At 40.0% G+C, this 19,744-nt stretch overlaps 2 protein-coding genes across 3 annotated transcripts; one reads left to right on the top strand and one right to left on the bottom strand.

Annotated features, from left to right (window-relative positions):
* The first annotated feature begins 5,426 nt into the window (after positions 1–5,426).
* LOC148563149 (uncharacterized) lies at positions 5,427–7,275 on the top strand. The gene is made up of 2 exons (XM_088489959.1): positions 5,427–6,225; positions 6,317–7,275. The coding sequence occupies exons 1-2, from the start codon at positions 5,427–5,429 to the stop codon at positions 7,273–7,275; spliced, it is 1,758 nt and encodes a 585-aa protein (XP_088346085.1).
* An 8,734-nt stretch (positions 7,276–16,009) lies between these two features.
* Positions 16,010–17,427, bottom strand: LOC107605664 (ABC transporter I family member 17). Of its 2 annotated transcripts, none has more exons than XM_016307618.3 (2): positions 17,092–17,427; positions 16,010–17,015 (listed from the first exon to the last, which is right to left on the bottom strand). In XM_016307618.3, the coding sequence occupies exons 1-2, from the start codon at positions 17,105–17,107 to the stop codon at positions 16,255–16,257; spliced, it is 777 nt and encodes a 258-aa protein (XP_016163104.1). In that variant the 5' UTR covers positions 17,108–17,427; the 3' UTR covers positions 16,010–16,254. The 2 variants fall into 2 exon arrangements, with proteins under 2 accessions (XP_016163104.1, XP_016163106.1); XM_016307620.3 differs by having other exon boundaries at positions 17,110–17,226.
* Between the last annotated feature and the right edge of the window lie 2,317 nt (positions 17,428–19,744).

Raw genomic sequence — 19,744 nt, 5'->3', positions numbered from 1 at the left:
TAGAGGCGGATTTTTGTTCTACCCGATCCCGTCCCGCCGTACAACAACTTGTATAGAGCTCGCACCGCTTCTACCTGTCGGTAGTAAAACGTTGAATCCTAACCTGTCCTTGCGGGTACCCGTCCCGCCCCTATAATTATTAAAATCCAATAAATAAAATTAAATTTCAAAATTTATATAACTATCATCACATACATGACATAAATTAAATTAAAAATTTAAATATGTTACAATATTATTAATCATTTACTAATTTTTTTTTTGAAAACAAACAGCTCAACACAATAGAAGTGGAGCAACCAAGTCGGCCAAACTAATTTACTAATTATTTTACATATATTATACATATTATATATTAAAATTATATATATTATATATATAGCGGGGCGGATATTACCTAAACCCGACCTCGCCCCGCCGCTCCTAAGAACCCGCTCCGAGCGATAGGGGCGGAGTGGGTACCCGCGAGTTCGGATAATATTGTCATCCCTACTCGCATCCACTGTGCTAATAGTTATCCAACTGAATTAAACAAAAAAAAGGTCCTCCATTGAAGTAGTCAACCAATGTAATTATGTATTGTTTTCAATTATTTTTTATCACTAGTCATTTTCGTCGAAGATTCGAGTCTCTATTAATAATGGAATTAATTAATTGAATAATGAAAGCAAGGAAGATAACAACGCATTAGAAAAAGCATGAAATGATTGATAAAATTGTGGATTACACTCGGAGGTTATTTTGATCTAACACCTAGAAAGTTAGAATTTGGATCATGCATGTTTGGTAAAATAGCATAAGTAGTTAAATAAACAAATTATTTTTTTTTTCAAAAAATATGTAATATATTGTCTTCAACTATTTTATTAACAAAGTCGTCTTTTTCCTTTTTTATTGGAAAGTTGGTCAATATTTTACAAAATGTTTCAAAAACCTCTTTAAAAATAAAGTACTAGTATTAATAATAAATATATTGTGCAATATTATCAAATATTAAAACAAGAACAAAAGGTTTAATTAATTTGAACCTACAAACAACATAATAATACTACTATGGGCCTATGGAAAAGTGGGTCAATCATTTGAAATTTGGATTCTGTAGCTGCAGTTTGTTTTGAAGAGGCCCAAAGAAAACGTAGATAGAGGTAGTCATTGAAGCCCAATGCCCACAAAATGGCAAGAAATTAAAGCGACAAATGCAAATATGACAAAAAAAAATGCAAATATCTCTTAGGTAGCGTTTGTTTTGAGGTATTGAGACTGAGACTCAGTATTGTGTTTGTTGGTTCAGAGACTGGTACTAAAATTTCTGTTTCTGTCTCCAAAATTTCTGTATTTCAGTACCTCTAAAAAGTAGAGACACAGGGGACTGAAATTTTTAGAGATAGAGACTAAAACTTTAATAACATTTTATACCTAAAATACTTTCATTTCAATTAATTAATTCCAATTTTACCCTTTGTGCAAATTAAATTAAAGTTTCATTCTTATTTTAATTCTTGTCTCCTATTTTGCAGCAAACAGAATATTGAGATTTATTTCAATCTCTGTCTCTTAGTCTCTGTCTCTCAGTCTCAGTCTTTTTGTCTCTGTCTCTCCACCAAACGCTACCTTAATGCATTGTTTTGTTTACTGTTTACTGTTAACAACCATAAATCATCCCTTTCTTACCCCAAAAAATTTTTTTTTGTAATCGGTTTAGGTCTAATTTGAGTAAACAGCTTAATTAAGTTATTTTTGAAAAAATAGCTTAAATAATAAATGATTATATTAAAAGTAGTTTATAAATAAGTTATTTTGTGTTTGAATTTTTAGTTCTAAAAGTATTTATTTTATAAAAATGTGATAAAAAGTAGTAGTATTATGAGAAAAATCATTTTTTTTTAACTTCTCTATAAGCTCCTAAATAACTTCTTAAAAAGTTACAATTTAATTTTTAAAATTACACCAAATATTAATACTACTACTTTTTATAAGTTAAAAACTCAAAAAAATTACTTTCGAAACTACTCAAACGGCCCTTAATAATGTTGTGGAAACATCTTTTGTGACCGATTGGACTATTTAGCAAACTGTCAATATCTCCAAAAAAACTCCAAAGCAACTTGCCAACTTTACTCACTTGACCCATTACATAAACACAGTGAAAATGCCAACTAAATTAGGTTATGAAATTTGTTTGGATCAATTAAATGAGATTTGACTCTTCTAAAATTATTTAGTCATTTAAAAAAATAAATTAATTTACATCATTAATTACTCTTAAATAAAGATAATAAAATTCATAAATAATAAATATTATAAATTTATAAATATTAAAATATTATTTTATTATTTTACTAATATTGTCACTTTAAAATATTTTTTTAATTAAGTCAATTTAAACAGTATTCTAGCCATTTAAAATAATATTACACTAAATAATTAAAATATTTATTAGAAATATAATTTGAATGGATCAACTTTGATATTTTTTTTAAGTTTCTATAGATGTGTGAGAGAGAAAAAAAATTGTAAAAAAGATAAATTTAAATTTACAGTTACGAATAATTCTCTTTATATATATGTAGATAATGTTTTTCTATATTTCTAATTATTTAACTTCTTTTGCTATTTAATTGTAAAGTTAAAACTTTATTATATTTATAGTAGATATTTGTTTGACGAAAAAAAAAATAAATCCAAAACTAAATTAAATTAAATTAAATTTTAATAATAAAAATAAATAATATATAATATTATCTCAATTGAATCTTAAGAAAAATTACTAACTATTAATAATTTTGTTTATATTTAAAAATTTAAATTAAATTTTAGATAATTAAATAATTGAATTATTATTATTATAATATAAATTTATATATAACTTTTTTTCATTGTATTAATATTTAATAATATAAATTTTATCGTACATAAATAAAAAATTTTAAGCATAGGAATAAATAGGCTCAATTTTATGGTTATAGAAGTCTTGTGTGTGATCTACTCGGATATGGATTTATGGGGTATAAGACAAATCTATGAGACAGTTTTTTGTGAGTGCCAAGTAGAAGAACTCAGACCATGCAAGTTGTTTGATTTAAAAATTTTGCTGAACAAATCGGATGGTCCGATTTGGAGCTGGAAAAATTTGAATTTCGGAAGGTGGAAATCGGACCCTCTGTGTTCTTTGTAGGTGGTAATTTTTATATGAATGGGAACATCAAATTGAAGGGTACAATTTGATTATTTTATATTTTTTTTGAATAAAGTTAAGCTAATCGAGGAGTCCGATTTGCTTGTAGAGGCATATATAAAAGTGTGTAACTGGTGGAAGAGATCAATGCGCGTCTTCTTCTCCTTCTTCAACGGCTTCTTCTTCTGGTTTCTTCTTTTTGGGTTTCTCTTTTGCTTGGTATGAAACCAAAAGATCTGATAGTCAAGTTTATGTTCTTGTTTAAATGATTGAGATAAATGAGTGACAGAGTTCTTTTAAAAGTGTATTATTTTGGTCAGATTTTGTTACAAACATCTGAAGGAGTAAAATTTGTTTGTAAAAATCCATTAGATGTTATTCCTTTCACAATATCATTTGATGAGCTCAAAGGTGTGATATGTGAGAAGATTGATTCTGAGAGGTCAAAAAAAATATCATGTATTCTATACAGATATCCCATACCGGTGTTTGATGAATTCGTCCAATTTCAAGTCAAATATGTAACGGATGAAGCGAGCATGTAGGAGATGTTTTCAATGTATATTGAAAATCGGGCTCAATTCTCGTTCATCGAGTTGTACGTTGAGTTCGAACAATCTGAGACCGACTGAAATATTGAACAGGAAGATTACAATAGTGACAGTGAAAAAGAGTTCGAAAATAACTACAAAATTGTTGATCCGGATGGAGATGAAGATCAAGGTGACGGAATTATGGCTCCAGATGTGATAGACGTGGCAAATGCTAAAATATTAAAGTCATGCTAAACTTTTTGTTAATTACAAAATTTTGTAATTACCATGTACTAACCTACCAATTAATTAACTCTCATTGTTACAAAATTTGCACAACTATGACAACAACACACATATTACTTGAAACCACACAACTATCATAAATTATTTTACTAAATTCAACTAAAACAAATAATTCTAAGTTCTAAAATTAATTATTAATCCTTAAAATTATTTATAACTATCTATTAATACTAATAACTAATACATATATTCCTAATCAAAATTCTCAACAATATTACAATATTTAGATTAGTTGTTTATTTATTTTCGGTTCAAAAATTTTTTATAATATCCAAAATTATAATTTCTAATATTAATTATTTATTTACTATTATTTAAATATGTTCGGTAGGTCGGGTACCGGACGGTTCGGGTTAAAACCCTGCGGACAACGTTTCGAATAATGGAGGGGCTCGTCTGGTTGTGGTTCCCTGGTCCCGAGTGAGCGAGGTCCCGAGTACTTCGAATGGAGAAGGGGGGTGCCACCTGCAAAGACACTCCGACGCTCTTGTCAGAATATGTGCAGGCGGTGAGGGAAAGGTGTGTCACGTACCTTGGGGGGAGAGCCAGTCTCCCCTTATATATATGTCAGTAGTGGGCCCTTGCAGTGAGCTGGCCCACACCCTCAGAGATGTTGTCTTATGGCTGTGTGCGAACCGTACGGGACGCGTGTCCGGGTCGGGTGGAGGACGCGCCATTGGGCCGGCGAGAGCTCGGGTCGGGCTGACCCGCATGAGCTTTGGGCCAGGCCGTAACAGTGCCCCCGACGCGTCAGCGATGGCCGTGGGGGCCATGGGTGGCGCGTGATGTCTATACTCGTGCGTTGTCGCTGGGTCGGCAGATCGTGGGAGGGACGCGTCTCTTGTGCGCGTGTCCCTTGATCTGCTGTGGCATCTGTTTGCCGTTTCGGTCTCCGCGCTGGGCATTTAATGCTCATAATGACTCGAAAAATCCTGTGTGCAAAGACTATCTTGCCCCTGCTTCTTTTCGCGCTTCTTTGGGGGTGGTTTTTAAACAGTTTTCTCCCTATCCACCTCCCACTTTTATCATTTCTAACTTCTTCTCTCCCTAACATCCAAAGCTTCCTGCGTGAACCCCTTCCTGCTTCAACTCCCAGCCCAGATTTCCTTCATCGTTCCAGGTAATTTTCTGGTTTCTTTCTTTTGATATCCGCGCTATGCTCTGTTGTTTGTGTGATTTATTATTTGCATCTATTGCATGACTGATTTTATTTTGTTGAGAGGTTTTTTCAGTGTTGGGATAGGTGGGTTAGGGAAGGGGTACCATTCCAGGATAGTCTTTTTTGGGTGGTTTGTGAGGTAGGCGTAGGTTTTTGGCCGTGTCTGGTCATGATTGAGTTGAAAAGGTGTGGTTTCTGAGTTTTTTCGGGCTCCCGACCTCTTAGACTAACGGAGTGGTACCCCGCTGTAGGTATGCCTCACGTTGTCTCCCGGGCTTCCGGATCCGCTGCGGCTTATGACCCGTATGCTTGGGTGACTGACGATATAAGGAGTTCGCCCAACCAGATGGACTTGGAGGAGTTGACGGAGTTCCGGCAAGCCGGTTACTTGTGTGGGGGTACTGACGAGGAGGCCAACTATGAGTCCATTGTCCCGCTTCCTCGCGAGCGTATTTATGAGCTCAATTTTCATTCTCCTCGCGTCCCCGATTGGATCTGGTTTTACAAATCCATGTTCACACAAGTCGGTGTTCGGATCCCGTTTTCCGATTTTCAAATGGCGCTGCTGAATCGGATATCCGTCTGTCCGTCTCAACTTCATCCGAGCAGCTGGGCTTCTATCCGCTGCTTCGAGATGGTCTGCGAGTATTTAGAGCTGCCGGCGTCGGTGGACGTCTTTCTTTTTTATTTCAACCTTACCAACCCCTCCAAACAGGGGAAGGCGAGAAAAGGGTTTCTTTCTTTCCGTGCTGCCCAGGGTAGGAAGATTTTTATCCTTTTTGAGGATTCCTACCATGGTTTTAAGGATAAGTATTTTAAGGTTCGTCCCGTCAAGGGTCGCCATCCCTTCTGGTTGTCGTTAGAGGGGGAGCGCCTTATCCAGACTTACTGGAGCTTTGGCGCGGGGTCGAATCCTTTTGTGAAAGTATCGTACAAGAGGTTGTCGGCTGTAGATAAGAATATAGCGAACGTTCTTCTCGCTATCTTTGAAAAGAATCCTGTGAATCCCCATCTTCTTATGGGTGAACGGGAGGCCGGCCGGAGCTATATTCGTGAGTTACCTTTTTTGTTTGTCTATGTTTCTTTGTCGTTGTTATTCTTCTTTCCAGTTTGACGACTAACGTTCTTGTTCTTTATTCGCAGTGGAAATGTCTGCCACCGTGACCGGTCTCGAGAACCTGATGAAGACCTTTTTTGAGGCTAGTGATGATGAGAATGCCGAAGAAAAGGGGGCCGGCAGGTCGGAGGGTCCGTCAGGGGAAAAGGAGGGCCATGCTTCCCCTGCCCAGGATGCCGAGACGTCGGGAAAGCAGGGCCTAGGGGGTCAAGTTTCCCCTGCCCGTGAGGAGGGACCTGCCGACGGGAAGGCGACCCTCTCCCCCCATCCAGATAGCGACGTGGAGCTTATCCACACTCCCAAAAAGCGAAAGATGTCTTCCAGCCCGGAGGGGGTCCTAACCGTAATGGAAAGGAATTTTGATGCCTCCAAGTTCATTGACTCCCAGTTGATACCCGGGACGGAAGAGCATTTTCATGCAACCGAGCTGTCCGGGCAGGCGAGGTGGATGTATCGCACCTTGCTTCGTGGGGCCGTGATAGCTCGGAAGGCTGAGTTTGAGCTATCTGGGATGGAGGCGCTTCGGAGGAAGCTTGAGTCTTCTGTTAAGGCGAATAATGACTTTAAGGCTCAAGTTGAGCTCCTCCATGGTCAGCTGTCCGAGATGGGGGGAAAGCTTAATGCTGCCGAGGAGAAGTCGTCGTTTATTGCGGAGAGGCTGAAGGCGTCTGATGAGACCGTGGCTCGGCTTCTTGAGCGTGAGATGACCTTAGAAAATCAACTGAACGCCGCTCAGGGTCGAGTTGTCGCTTTGGAAGAGGAGCGGGAGCAGGCCATCTCGGAGGCGAAGGCCGCTAAGGCAGAGGCCGTTGATCTTAAGAAGAAGCTTAAGGTGGCCAAGGAGCAAGGGAAGAATGCCATCTTGATGACCGAAGATGCCCTGAAGGCCCAGCTGAAGATTGCTGCTCCTGATTTCGAGATCTCGTCAATTGGTGTTTTCAAGACTATCCAGGACGAGAAGATTGTCGATATGCCGAGGAAGTGAAGTCTTGTAACTTAGGATATTTTGTAATGTATTTGTCGAACAACTTGTTGATGCTTTGTCGTTTTGTTTGCCTTGAACAATTTTACGTGTTCGTTGCGCATTTTGACGCTTTGTAAGTTATCATCGTTTCATTGCTATGATTTCTTGCTTGTTTCATTATTTTGTCGTGTTGTCATTTTCGTGTTACCGTTTATTCTGGGCGGGCTTATGTCTTGTGCCCGTCTTGCCGTTTTCGTATTTGGTAGCAGTTCGGACCGGTTCGGTCGCGTAGTCGTTGAATTGGTTGAGGCCTATGAGCCGTCTGGCTCCCGGGGTGATCAGTCCCGTGGTGCGTTTTAGATTTTGGTCACGAGGGACAGATATCAAGTAAGAGAGTTTAAACAAAAAAAATTTGAACAAGTAAAAATTACTCGACAGTTGGGTAAGTATTTGACAAGGTAAGTAAACAAGTTGAAATAACATGTGGACGGGGCGAATACTAACTCTCTGGCTAGGCTCTCTGGTCGTTGAGCCGGTGGGTCAGGAGTAGAACCTCTTTAGGTTGCTCGCGTTCCATGTTCTGGGTATTTCCTTGCCGTCTAGTTTTTCGAGTTTGTAAGCGCCCTTGCCGAGTACCTCCCTTACCCTGTAGGGGCCTTCCCAATTTACCGCCAGCTTGCCTTCTCCTGGGGTCGGGACGCCGATGTCGTTGCGTCGTAGGACGAGGTCCCCTTCTTCGAAGTCTTGTTTGAGGACTCGTGCGTTGTAACGCAGGGCTATTCTTTGTTTCAGTGCCGTTTCTGTTAGGTGAGCCATCTCCCTTGTTTCTTCGATCAGGTCTTTCTCAACCGCTTCGCTCATGCCCGCGAGGAGTAGTCGGGGGCTTGGTTCGCCGATTTCGACCGGTATTACCGCGTCGACCCCATAGGTTAGGCGAAAGGGGGTTTCCCCCGTGGCGCTTTGCTCGGTTGTCCGGTAAGACCATAAGACTGAGGGGAGTTCGTCGGCCCAGTTTCCCTTCTTACTGTCTAGGCGCTTCTTTAGCCCAAGAAGGATGACTTTGTTAGCGGCCTCTACCTGCCCGTTTGTTTGGGGGTGTTCTACTGAGGAGAACTTTTGCTTTATTCCCAGGCCAGAGAGGAATTCCATGAACTTTTTGTCGGTGAACTGGGTTCCATTGTCCGAGATAACGACCTCTGGGATGCCGAAACGGGTTATCACCTGCCTCCACATGAACTTCCGGCAGTTGGAGGACGATATGGTGGCTAGTGGTTCAGCCTCTACCCATTTGGTGTAGTAGTCAATAGCTACAATGAGGTATTTGACTTGTCCTGGGCCGACCGGGAAGGGTCCCAGGAGGTCGACTCCCCATTGTGAAAAAGGACGTGTGGTCGTTAGCGAGCTTAGCTCGGAGACTGGTGCTTTGTGAAAGTTGGCGTTTTGTTGACACTTTGTGCATTTTGTGACAAATTCCTTCGAGTCCTTCATCATTGTTGGCCAGTAGTATCCTGCTCGGACGAGCTTCCTTGCTAGGGCTTTGCCCCCGATGTGATGTCCGCAGCACCCTTCGTGGACTTCTCTAAGCACATAGTCCGTTTGGTCGGGGTGCAAACACTTCAATAGGGGCTGGCTGAGTCCCTTTTTGAATAGTTGTCCTTGTATGATTGCGTATCTGGCCGCCTCCCTTCTTAAAGCTTTGGCCGCCTTCTCATCTTCGGGTAACTTGCCGAGTTCCAAGAAGGTGGTAATGGGATCTAGCCATGAGGGGCTCGCCCCCGTCAGGTGGAGGGCGACCGTTGGTTCCTTCACCATGCCCTGGATGAGCGACCGGTTACCCGATCCTGGCTTTGTGCTCGCTAGCTTCGACAAAAGGTCTGCTCGTGTGTTCTTTTCTCTTGGAACGTGCTGGATAATGACCTCCTGGAACTGGCTCATCATTTGCTTAACCTTTTCCAAGTACTTTTGGAGGAGGGGGTCCCGGGCTTGGTAGCTTCCGTTTACCTGCGAGGTGACGACTTGGGAGTCGCTGCATACTTCGACCCTCGTCGCACCGACTTCCTGAGCCAGAACTAGACCGCCTAGGAGAGCCTCATATTCAGCTTGGTTGTTTGACACTGGGAACTCGAACTTGGTCGATTGCTCATAGATGACCCCTGCTGGGCTTTCCAAGATGACCCCTGCTCCTCCGGACGTTTGGTTGGAGGCTCCGTCCACATGAAGCCTCCACCGTGTGCCCGTTTCCTCGGGAGGATCGCCCGTTACTTCCACCAAGAAGTCGGCCATTGCCTGTGCCTTGATTGCATGTCGAGGTTCATACTGTAGGTCATATTGTGAGAGCTCGATGGCCCAGGTCATCATCCTTCCAGCCAAGTCAGGTTTTTGCAGTATTTGCCGAATCGCCTGATCTGTCCTCACAACTATTCGGTGACTCTGGAAGTATTGTCTTAACCTTCGGGAGGATACTAGGAGCGCCAGCGCCAGTCTTTCCAGTTTGTTGTACCTCAGCTCTGGTCCCTGGAGTGCCCTGCTCACGAAGTAGACGGGCTGTTGTGTCCTCGCTTCTTCTGTGACGAGGACCGCGGCAAGCGCTTCCTCGGTTACTGATAGATAGAGGTAGAGTGGTTCTCCGGCTCTGGGTTTCCCGAGGACTGGTGGTGCCGCCAAGATTTGCTTGAAATGGTTGAATGCTTCTTCGCACGCTGGTGTCCATTCGAACGTCATTCCCTTTCTCATTAAGTTGAAGAAAGGTATGGCCTTTGTCGCCGATGCGCCGAGGAAACGGGACAAAGCTGTCAATCTCCCAGCGAGTCTTTGGACGTCTTTGATGCAACCCGGACTCTTCATCTGAAGGATAGCCTGGCATTTTTCGGGATTGGCTTCCACTCCTCTTTGAGTGATCATGAAGCCTAGGAACTTTCCGGCCTCCATGGCGAACGCGCATTTGAGTGGATTAAGCCTCATGCCGTGCTGTCGTAGGGACGAGAAGACATCGTTAAGGTCACTCAGGAGATCGTCAGGTCGGGCGGTTTTTGCGAGTATGTCATCTACGTAAACTTCCACTGTTTTGCCCAGGAGTTCGCTGAATATCTTATTCATCAACCTTTGGTATGTGGCTCCTGCGTTTTTTAGGCCAAATGGCATGACCTTGTAACAATAGATGCCTCCTGGCGTTATGAACGCCGTTTTTTCCTCATCAGGTCGGTGCATCGGTATCTGATTATACCCTGAATAGGCGTCCATGAAACTCAGATATCTGTACCCTGCCGCTGCGTCAACGAGCGTATCAATATTAGGTAGGGGGTAGCAGTCCTTGGGACAAGCCTTGTTGAGGTCAGAGTAGTCTACGCACATTCTCCACCTCCCGTTGTGTTTTTTAACCAGAACCACATTCGACAACCAAGTCGAGTAATCCAGTTCCCGGATGAATCCCGCTTCTAAGAGGCTGGCCGTTTGCTTGGCTACCTCGTCTGCCCTTTCCTGCGACATTTTCCTTCTTCGCTGGGCCACTGGTTTGGCTCCTGCCTTTACGGCCAGGTGGTGTGACATGAGCTGGGGGTCTATTCCTGGCATGTCGGCAGGCGTCCAGGCAAAGAAGTCGGCGTTAGCCCTGATCATTTCCATCAAAGGCTCCTTTATTTCGTGCGGGAGATTCTTGTTTATGAATGTGAACTTATCGTGCTCCTCGCCGACTCTGATCTTCTCCAAGTCTCCTTCTGGCTCTGGTCTGGGTTTGTCGTCTACCCTGGCGTCCAGGTCGGCCAGGAAAACTCCTGACGCTTCCTTTGATTTTTTCCTGAGAGAAAGGCTGGCATGGTCGCAAGCGACTGCCGTTTCCAAGTCGCCCCGGAGGGATCCCACGGATCCGTCATCGGTGATGAACTTCATCACCAGTAGTTTCGTACTGATGGCTGCCCCCAGGTCGTTAATGGTCTTTCTCCCCAGGATGATGTTATAGGCCGTTGAATCTCGTAATATTACAAAGTCAGCCATGATTGTCCTTCGTCTTTGCCCTTGTCCCACAGAGGTCGGGAGTGTGATGATCCCATCTGGCTTTATGAAGTGGTCTCCTAACCCTACCACACCGTGCTGGTGGGTCGTCAGGTCGGAATCTCTCAATCCCAGGGCATCGAAAACGTTTCGGAACATGATGTTTGAGTCTGCCCCCGTGTCTACCAGGATTCGTTTGACGAGGCCGGTTCCGACCCTAGCCGTAATGACCATGGGCGGACTTTCCGGCGCTTCGTCGAACCATTGGTCCTCCGGGCCGAAAGAGATAGGTGGGAGACCCTTAAGACCTCTACTAGGTGGCGCGGAGATCGCTAAGACCTTGGCATCTTTCTTCTGCGCCGATTTCGACCTCGGGGCGGTATTCCTGGCCGTCACCACGGTTACCACCGTGAGACCGTGGTCGTCACCCTCTGGCTCCTGTCATCGTCTTATTGGTCGGGATCTGTCCTCGTTGTCGTTGTCCCGGTTGCGTCTCCTTGGTTCCCTTATAAGGTGGGAGAAGTCGGCGAGTTTGCCTTCCCTGATAGCTTGCTCGAGGGCGTCCTTTAGGTCAAAGCAGTCTTGGGTCTTGTGCCCGTAACCCTTGTGGTACTCGCAGTAGAGGTTCTTGTTTCCTCCTGTCCTGTCCTTCAGTGGTCGGGGCTTCGACAGTATCCCCTTTTCTGCTATCTGTTGGTAAACTTCAGTGATAGAGGCCGTAAGGGGGGTGTAGTTGGTGAACCTCCCAACTCGGGGGAACGGTTTGGATTGTTTGCTCGGACCGCCGTCCCTGGCGTGTTCCTTTGGTCTTTCTCTGGCGTTGAAGTGCCGGGATTGGTTGTAGGCGGGCTGCCGTTTATTGGCAGCCACGACTCGGCTGACTTCCTCGTCGTTAATGTATTCTTTGGCCACGGATTGGATCTCTTGCATCGTCCAGACGGGCTTCGTGGTGAGGTGCTTCCTGAAATCCTCATTCGACAGCCCGTTTGTTAAGCACAAACTTGCCACTGAGTCCGTCAAACCGTCAATTTCCAAGCACTCGTCATTAAAACGGTCCAGGTACTTCCTGGTCGGCTCTCCGGGTCTCTGTGTCACCCCCAGCAAATTGATTGGGTGTTTGGCTTTGACAATCCTAGTTGTGAACTGAGCCAAGAAGGCGCTGCTGATGTCGATAAATTGGGTCACCGAGCCTTGCGGGAGGTTGTTAAACCACCGTATTGCCGGGCCCGCTAAGGTGACCGGGAAAGCGCGACATCTGACCTCGTCTCCCACCCCTTCTAGGTTCATTCTGGCCTCGAAGGCCGTCAAGTGTTCTAGGGGGTCTTGTGTTCCGTCGTACTTCATGTCTGTCGGTTTGTCAAAATGTTTTGGTAATCGGACCTCGAGTACAGAGCGGTGGAAAGGGGTCGCTCCTATTATGACAGGTCCTCGGGCAGTTCTTCTCAACTCATTGTTCTCGCGATGGGGTTCCTCGTTGCCTCTGTTCGACGCGCGCCGCCTTTCGTGCCGGGCGTAGATAATGGGGTCGCGACTTCTTCTTCTGGGGCGTATCCATTCCTCAGTGCTCTCCGACTCGCATTGGGGGCTCGGCGTGCGCCTCGAACGGCTTCTCGAACGGGAACGGGTGGGGCTCCGCTCTGGGGAGCGTTGGTCGCGCTCTCTCTCTGCTAGCCTGCGCTCTAAGTCTTGCATTCTGTGGCGTAGTTCTTGCATTATCCTGGCGTGGTTGTCACCCGTCCCCCCGAAGGGGCGTCTCTCGTGAGTCTGCGTCGCATCCCTCGTGGGCGACCGTTGCTGCTGCCGGGATTCCGTCGCGACGGCGCCTCCCCCGAGTATGGGAGGCGCTACCTCGGAACCAGTCCCCGTTTGGACCAATACGAAATCCATGAACGTTTGTCGTGGGTTCGTTCCCCACAGACGGCGCCAATGTTCGGTAGGTCGGGTACCGGACGGTTCGGGTTAAAACCCTGCGGACAACGTTTCGAATAATGGAGGGGCTCGTCTGGTCGTGGTTCCCTGGTCCCGAGTGAGCGAGGTCCCGAGTACTTCGAATGGAGAAGGGGGGTGCCACCTGCAAAGACACTCCGACGCTCTTGTCAGAATATGTGCAGGCGGTGAGGGAAAGGTGTGTCACGTACCTTGGGGGGAGAGCCAGTCTCCCCTTATATATATGTCAGTAGTGGGCCCTTGCAGTGAGCTGGCCCACACCCTCAGAGATGTTGTCTTATGGCTGTGTGCGAACCGTACGGGACGCGTGTCCGGGTCGGGTGGAGGACGCGCCATTGGGCCGGCGAGAGCTCGGGTCGGGCTGACCCGCATGAGCTTTGGGCCAGGCCGTAACAAAATATATATTCCTAAATTCTAAAAAATAATAATAATTATTCTGTTTATATTCCTAAATTCATTTTTTAACAACAATAATAATAATTAATTTTCTAACAATGATAATTATAATTAAAAAATATTTAAAAAATCTCAAGATAAACTTACGTATATTTAAAAAACAATAATAATAATAATTCTGTTTTAATTCCTAAATTCAATTTCTAACCACAATAACAATATTTAACTTCCTAACAATAATAATTATAATTAAAATTTTAAAAAAATAAAAAAAAATATTTTTTTAAATAACGATAATCATTCTGTTTACATTTTAAAATTAATTTTCTAACAATAATAATAATTAACTTCCTAACAATAATAATTATAATAAAAAATATTAAAAAATTTAAAAAAAAAACGTTGGTTATAAAAAATAATAGCCATCATTCTATTTACATTTTGAAATTTATTATCTAACAACAATAATAATTAACTTCCTAACAATAATAATTATTATTAAAAATATTAAAAAATTTTCAAAAAAAACTTACAAATGTTGAAAAATAATAATAATCATTTTGCTTATATTCCTAAATTTAATTTCTAACAACCATGATAACAATCAAGTTTCTAACAATAATAACTATAATTATAAAATATTAAAAAATTTAAAAAATACTTACATAATCAAAATGGTTTATATAATGCATAATATGAAGTTGGGGCGATCAACATTTTTAGCGTTGTGTTTTTTTTGGCATTTTAATTTTCCTTTCATCATGCACAATAAGGAACAATGGAGAAATAAAGAAGAAGAAGAGTGGTATGAATTTGAAAGTGATAGTTCGGATAGTAGGTGTGGGTCTTGCATGGATCTATATTGGAATTCAGAGCACCTTTCAAGAAGTAGTCTGCGCGCGACACGTGTTCGAGACTTTACAACTCGGACCGTGCGTTTTGACTAACGCAACTTGGACCGTCTATTTACTTGGAAAGAACTCACATGGTTCGAGTTCTGTGACTCTGACACCACATGGCTGTGAAACAACTGTATTTTCCATATCCGAGTCCAATCTCATTGTAGCTTCCATATTCAAATTAGAAAATGGAATAAATACAATGATATAACGGGGCACTATATAATTTAATATATGCTTATTATTTTTAGAGAAAATTTTGCGATTTTTTTAAGAAATTTTATAATAATACACATTAAACATAGTTTTATCTATATATGTTCTTCAAATAACGATAATTAAAAAGAAATAACTCTTTATTAGTTATTCTAAAAAATAATCATTAAATTTAATTTAGTAGTTATATTTGATGTACTCTTTATATACTCTTATTAAAAAAATTGAATTATAACGATAAATTAAATAACTAATTTCTATTAAGTGTTTAATATTAAAATATATATATATATATATATATCTTTTATAAAAATAAGAGAAAATTATAACTAATTAGTACGAGATAAGATAATTACTACATAGTAGTATCTCCACAAATCATATTCGTAAATTATATAAATAGTAATAAAATTTTATAATGTACGAATAACTCGTGAATTATTTGATAAATAGTAATACTCTTTATTGGTGTTTTGTAACCATCAATTAGTTATCAATAGTATTTTTAATGGTGTAAAATTATATCTAATAGTGGATAGATCATTCATTTTTATTTTAATTGTTAAGTGCTAGACACAAAATACAAAAGTTGCTGACCTCTAAACTTTTTCTTCACTTTTTATGGAAGTAGCCACCTTATAACAATTGGTTCATCCCCCTGCCGTCCGCACCACCATTCTTCTACCTGGTTCTTTTTTGCTGTGGACCGGTTCAGTTTGGATTGAACCTTGCAAGATGTAACTCTGTTCGAGTCCGCCTAACCATTCCTAAACCATTTTTCTTAGGTTGGTTCGGTAACCAGAATGTGACTTATAGTGGTGATGCTAATAATAGTTCGGTAACTAGAATGTGACTTATAGTGATGATGCTAATAATAGATAGAATATAGTGAGAATAATAGCAATCAAACATTCAAACATCATGTGGTGGACCCGCACTAAATAGAAAAAAAAAATTGCATGCGGTGTTGGGCAAGGTAGGCCGTTTCTGATACGGGTTTGTTACTTTGTTTGATATGGATAGAAATAAGTCTTGAAGCGTGGTGGTGGTGGAAGTGGGAGATGTGATCGATTCACAAAATAGCAAATATGATACCATAAAAACTTAATTAATTGAATTGAATTGGAACAATATCAGAATTCCATACTTTGTGCTTAAGTAGTGTTATACACAAACTTGGCTGAGACACAAGATCGCTGAGAAACAGGAAGGGATCGAATACTTTCCTTGTTCGTTTTCTTCTTTTTAATCCAAAAAGGATGAAAGAAAGAAAGAAAAAAAAAAACAAGCTTCTGGAGAAAACCTAAGCATCCAAAAAGCAACCCTGAATTACCTCACTGGGTCACTCTGTTTTTGTAGATTGTTATAAGAAATTGCAAATAATAAATATCCAGATGACAGTGGTTTCAGTAATACAGTTCATTTAGATAATTAGATATAGGATTCAAACTACGTGGCCTGAATCAGAGGGACCTTGCAGAAAAATAATTAGAAAGACGAACACCGATGAGTACTTTATTATGAATGGATAGAAAATTTGATATTAAACATAATTTTAAGTGGTGAGTTGAAGAAACCTCTGAGCCATGGGATGGTTGGCTTGGGAGAGTTGGTTAGGGTTTAGAATCTCAACAATCTCACCATCAACGAGGAGGCAGACGACGTCAGCAATCCTCTGTATTTGTTTGATGCTGTGAGACACCATAATCATGGTCATGCCACTATTCTTGTTGAGCTTCAACAATGCAGCCTCTATATTCTCCGTGGAAATAGGATCTAAAGCACTCGTTGGCTCATCAAGCAGCAAAACCTCAGGGGAATTAGCAAGAGTTCTGGCCAGCGCAACCCTCTGTGCTTGACCCACTGACAACTCCGCCGCCGACTTCTGAAGGAAGGAAGCGTCCAGGTCCGCTAGCATCAACAGCTTACATACCTCAACATCTGAAAGCTTCTTCCCGCTGAGGCTGGGGCCGTACCTCACGTTGTCGGCTACAGTGCCTTCGAAGAGGGCGGGCAGCTGGAACAGCATGCCGACTTTGCGCCGGAGGGAGAGCACGTCGAGCTGGCAGATGTCTCGAGAGTCGAGGAAGACGGAGGCGGATGGAGGCTCCCAGAGGCGGTTGAGTGCCCTGAGGAGCGTTGACTTGCCGCTGCCACTGGGGCCTATGACTCCCACTATGACGCCCTTTGGGATTTCCAGACTGATGCCCTTCAGTATTGGGACCCCTGCATCCGACACTCTCCGAAGATCGCGTACCTCCATTTTCGGGTGTCCTTCGCCATTCTCCACCTCCAAAAGCTGCTCCTTCCACTCATCTGTAATTCAAAAACACACTCATCAAATCAATGAACAAGTGATCCATCAAATGAAAGTCGATCAAACTTACTTTACCTATCAGAGAAGACATACTTGCTATTTTGTGAATCGATCACATCTCCCACTTCCACCACCACCACGCTTCAAGACCTATTTCTATCCATATCAAACAAAGTAACAAACCTGTACCAGAAACGGCCTACCTTACCCAACACCGCATGCAATTTTTTTTTCTATTTAGTGCGGGTCCACCACATGATGTTTGAATGTTTGATTGCTATTATTCTCACTATATTCTATCTGTTATTAGCATCACCACTACAAGTCACATTCTGGTGACCGAACCATCTTAAAAAAAATGGTTTAGGGATGGTTCGGCTGACTCGGACAGAGTTACATCTTGCAAGGTTCAATCCAAACTGAACCGATCCATACACAACAGTAAAAAAGAACCAGGTAGAAGAATGGTGGTGCGGGATGGCTACTTTCATAAAAAGTGAAGAAAAAGTCTAGGGATCAGCAATTTTTGTGTTTTTTGGCCAATACTTAACTATCAAAACAAAAATGAGTGATCTCTCTACTATTAGATGTAATCTCACACCATTAAAAATACTATTAATGATTAATTGATGAAACACCAAAATAACTCGTGAATTATTTGATAAATAATAATACCCTCTATTGGTTGAAAAAGGTGCGTCATACAATTCCGGTAAAACTTGATAATGCTTCTATTTAGATAATATTGTCTAGGATATTCTGTTTTTTTAATAATAGTAGACATTAATAAAAAAAATCATGGTTTAAAAACAACTCCTTATTAGTTATTCTACAAAAAAAAATTAATCACTAAATTTAGTTTAGTGGTAATATCTTATGTACTTTTTATGTACTCTTACAAAAAAAAATAATTATAATTATAATTAAATAACTAATTTCTATTAAGTGTTTAATATTAAAATAAAATAAATTTTTTAAAAAATAAGATAAAAATTATAAATTAATTAATACAAGATAAGATAATTGTTATGTGGCAATAATATTAAGTATCTCTCCACAAATCATATTTCTAAATTATATAGACAGTAATAAAATTGTATAGTGTTATACAAATAGCTCATAAATTATTTGGATTGAGTTTGACTATAAATATATATACATAATTAATATATTATAAAAATAAAAAAATCAAACAATATAAATTTTAATTACGACTCCATTGAAATTAAGGTGTGTCATGCAGTTCCTCCAAAATATTCGTTTTCTTTGTAATAATAAATATTAGACATTGCTTTATCTACATGTTCTTTAAAAAATTATGGTCTAAATAAAATAAATTCTTTATTAGTTATTCTAAAAAATATCACTAAATTTAATTTGATGGTTATATTTTATGTACTCTTTATGTATTTTTATTAAAAAAAATTAATTATAATTATAAATTAAATAATTAATTTTTATTTCTATAAAAAATATTTAGATAAAAATATAGTTATTGGTGTTTTTTTGTTAAAACCGTAATTGCAAACAAAATTGCAAATTAAAGTTACATTAGAATATTGAATATGTCAAAATTCAACGCTTTTTTTCTTTTATTTTTATTTAGATTAATTATCTTTTTTATATTTAAAAAAATATTTTGGGTCATATGTCACGAAATTAATTATTGCAAGACAAACATGCCAGCTTTACATTATTTTAATTTATATTATCAGTTTATTGTATTATTGATGTTAACTTTGAGTCTTTATCTATCTTTAATAATTCTCTAGAGATCCAAAATATATTTTTTTTCCCTTGCTTTAATTTCCCAGATGTCTCAAGTTATATTTATTTCATTAATACTTTAGAGGAATATACATTAATGAGAAATCATGAATACAGCAACACTACTATAAACAACATGTAACGCAAGTGCCAATAATAATAAATTACATTATCCTTTTTCTTAACTCTAAATTAGATTACTACTACTATTAGTAGAATATAAAGTAAACAACGCAAGAGTCAAGGAAAGTTATGAAATAACCTTGTGAAAATACATGGTCAAACTTTACGGGACACTTTATTACTTGTATTATATATAAGACAATCACTTAAAAAAAAGTGACTATGCTCTCAAAAGAGCAAATTAAAGAGTAGTATTTTTTTTTTTTAAACCCGTGACCTCTTAATTGAGTATGGAGAGTCTATGTCATTTGAGCTATAACTCATTGGCAGAGTAGTATTTAGTTCAACCAGTTATTTTATTTAATTTGAATAAATTTTCCTTTAACACAGGAATACCAACAATTTCGAAGAAAAAAAAGTAAAAAGAAAAAAAAATCATTTATATACTAAATACTCCTAATATTCGTATAAAAATGTACTTTTGCTAATTAACTGTGTATTTAAATTATTTTTAAATTAATAAATAAAAAATATATATTATTAGTTATTAAGAAAATACTAACATTAAAATAATATATGTTACAAAAGATATATACTTAACGAAATTGAAAAAAAAAATCAGAACAAAAAAAAGGAAATAAAATGGCCTAAGACCATAGTTAAAAAAGAATAAGAGAATATTGGAATCCTAAGAGTGGTTAAAAGTGGTAAAAGGCAAAGGTTCTATGGTCACACTAAAGAGAGAAGCATATAGAAAGATGAATTGATAGAAACATTTTAATTGGAAATAACAATTTTTGGTCAGTTTCTCTCTTTACATTTCGCTTTCCATACTCGA

Source organism: Arachis ipaensis, chromosome B6 (assembly GCF_059453495.1).
Source record: "Arachis ipaensis isolate K30076 ecotype BB chromosome B6, ASM5945349v1, whole genome shotgun sequence".
NCBI classification, from domain to species: domain Eukaryota; kingdom Viridiplantae; phylum Streptophyta; class Magnoliopsida; order Fabales; family Fabaceae; genus Arachis; species Arachis ipaensis.
This window is presented reverse-complemented; position numbering and strand designations above follow the sequence as displayed.

Bases quoted from the DNA above. Each gene is read 5' to 3' on its own strand.
- LOC148563149 (XM_088489959.1), top strand. From the start codon at position 5,427: ATGCCTCACGTTGTCTCCCGGGCTTCCGGATCCGCTGCGGCTTATGAC. The intron at 6,226-6,316 runs GTGAGTTACCTT...CTTTATTCGCAG, and splicing joins GGCCGGCCGGAGCTATATTC to TGGAAATGTCTGCCACCGTG.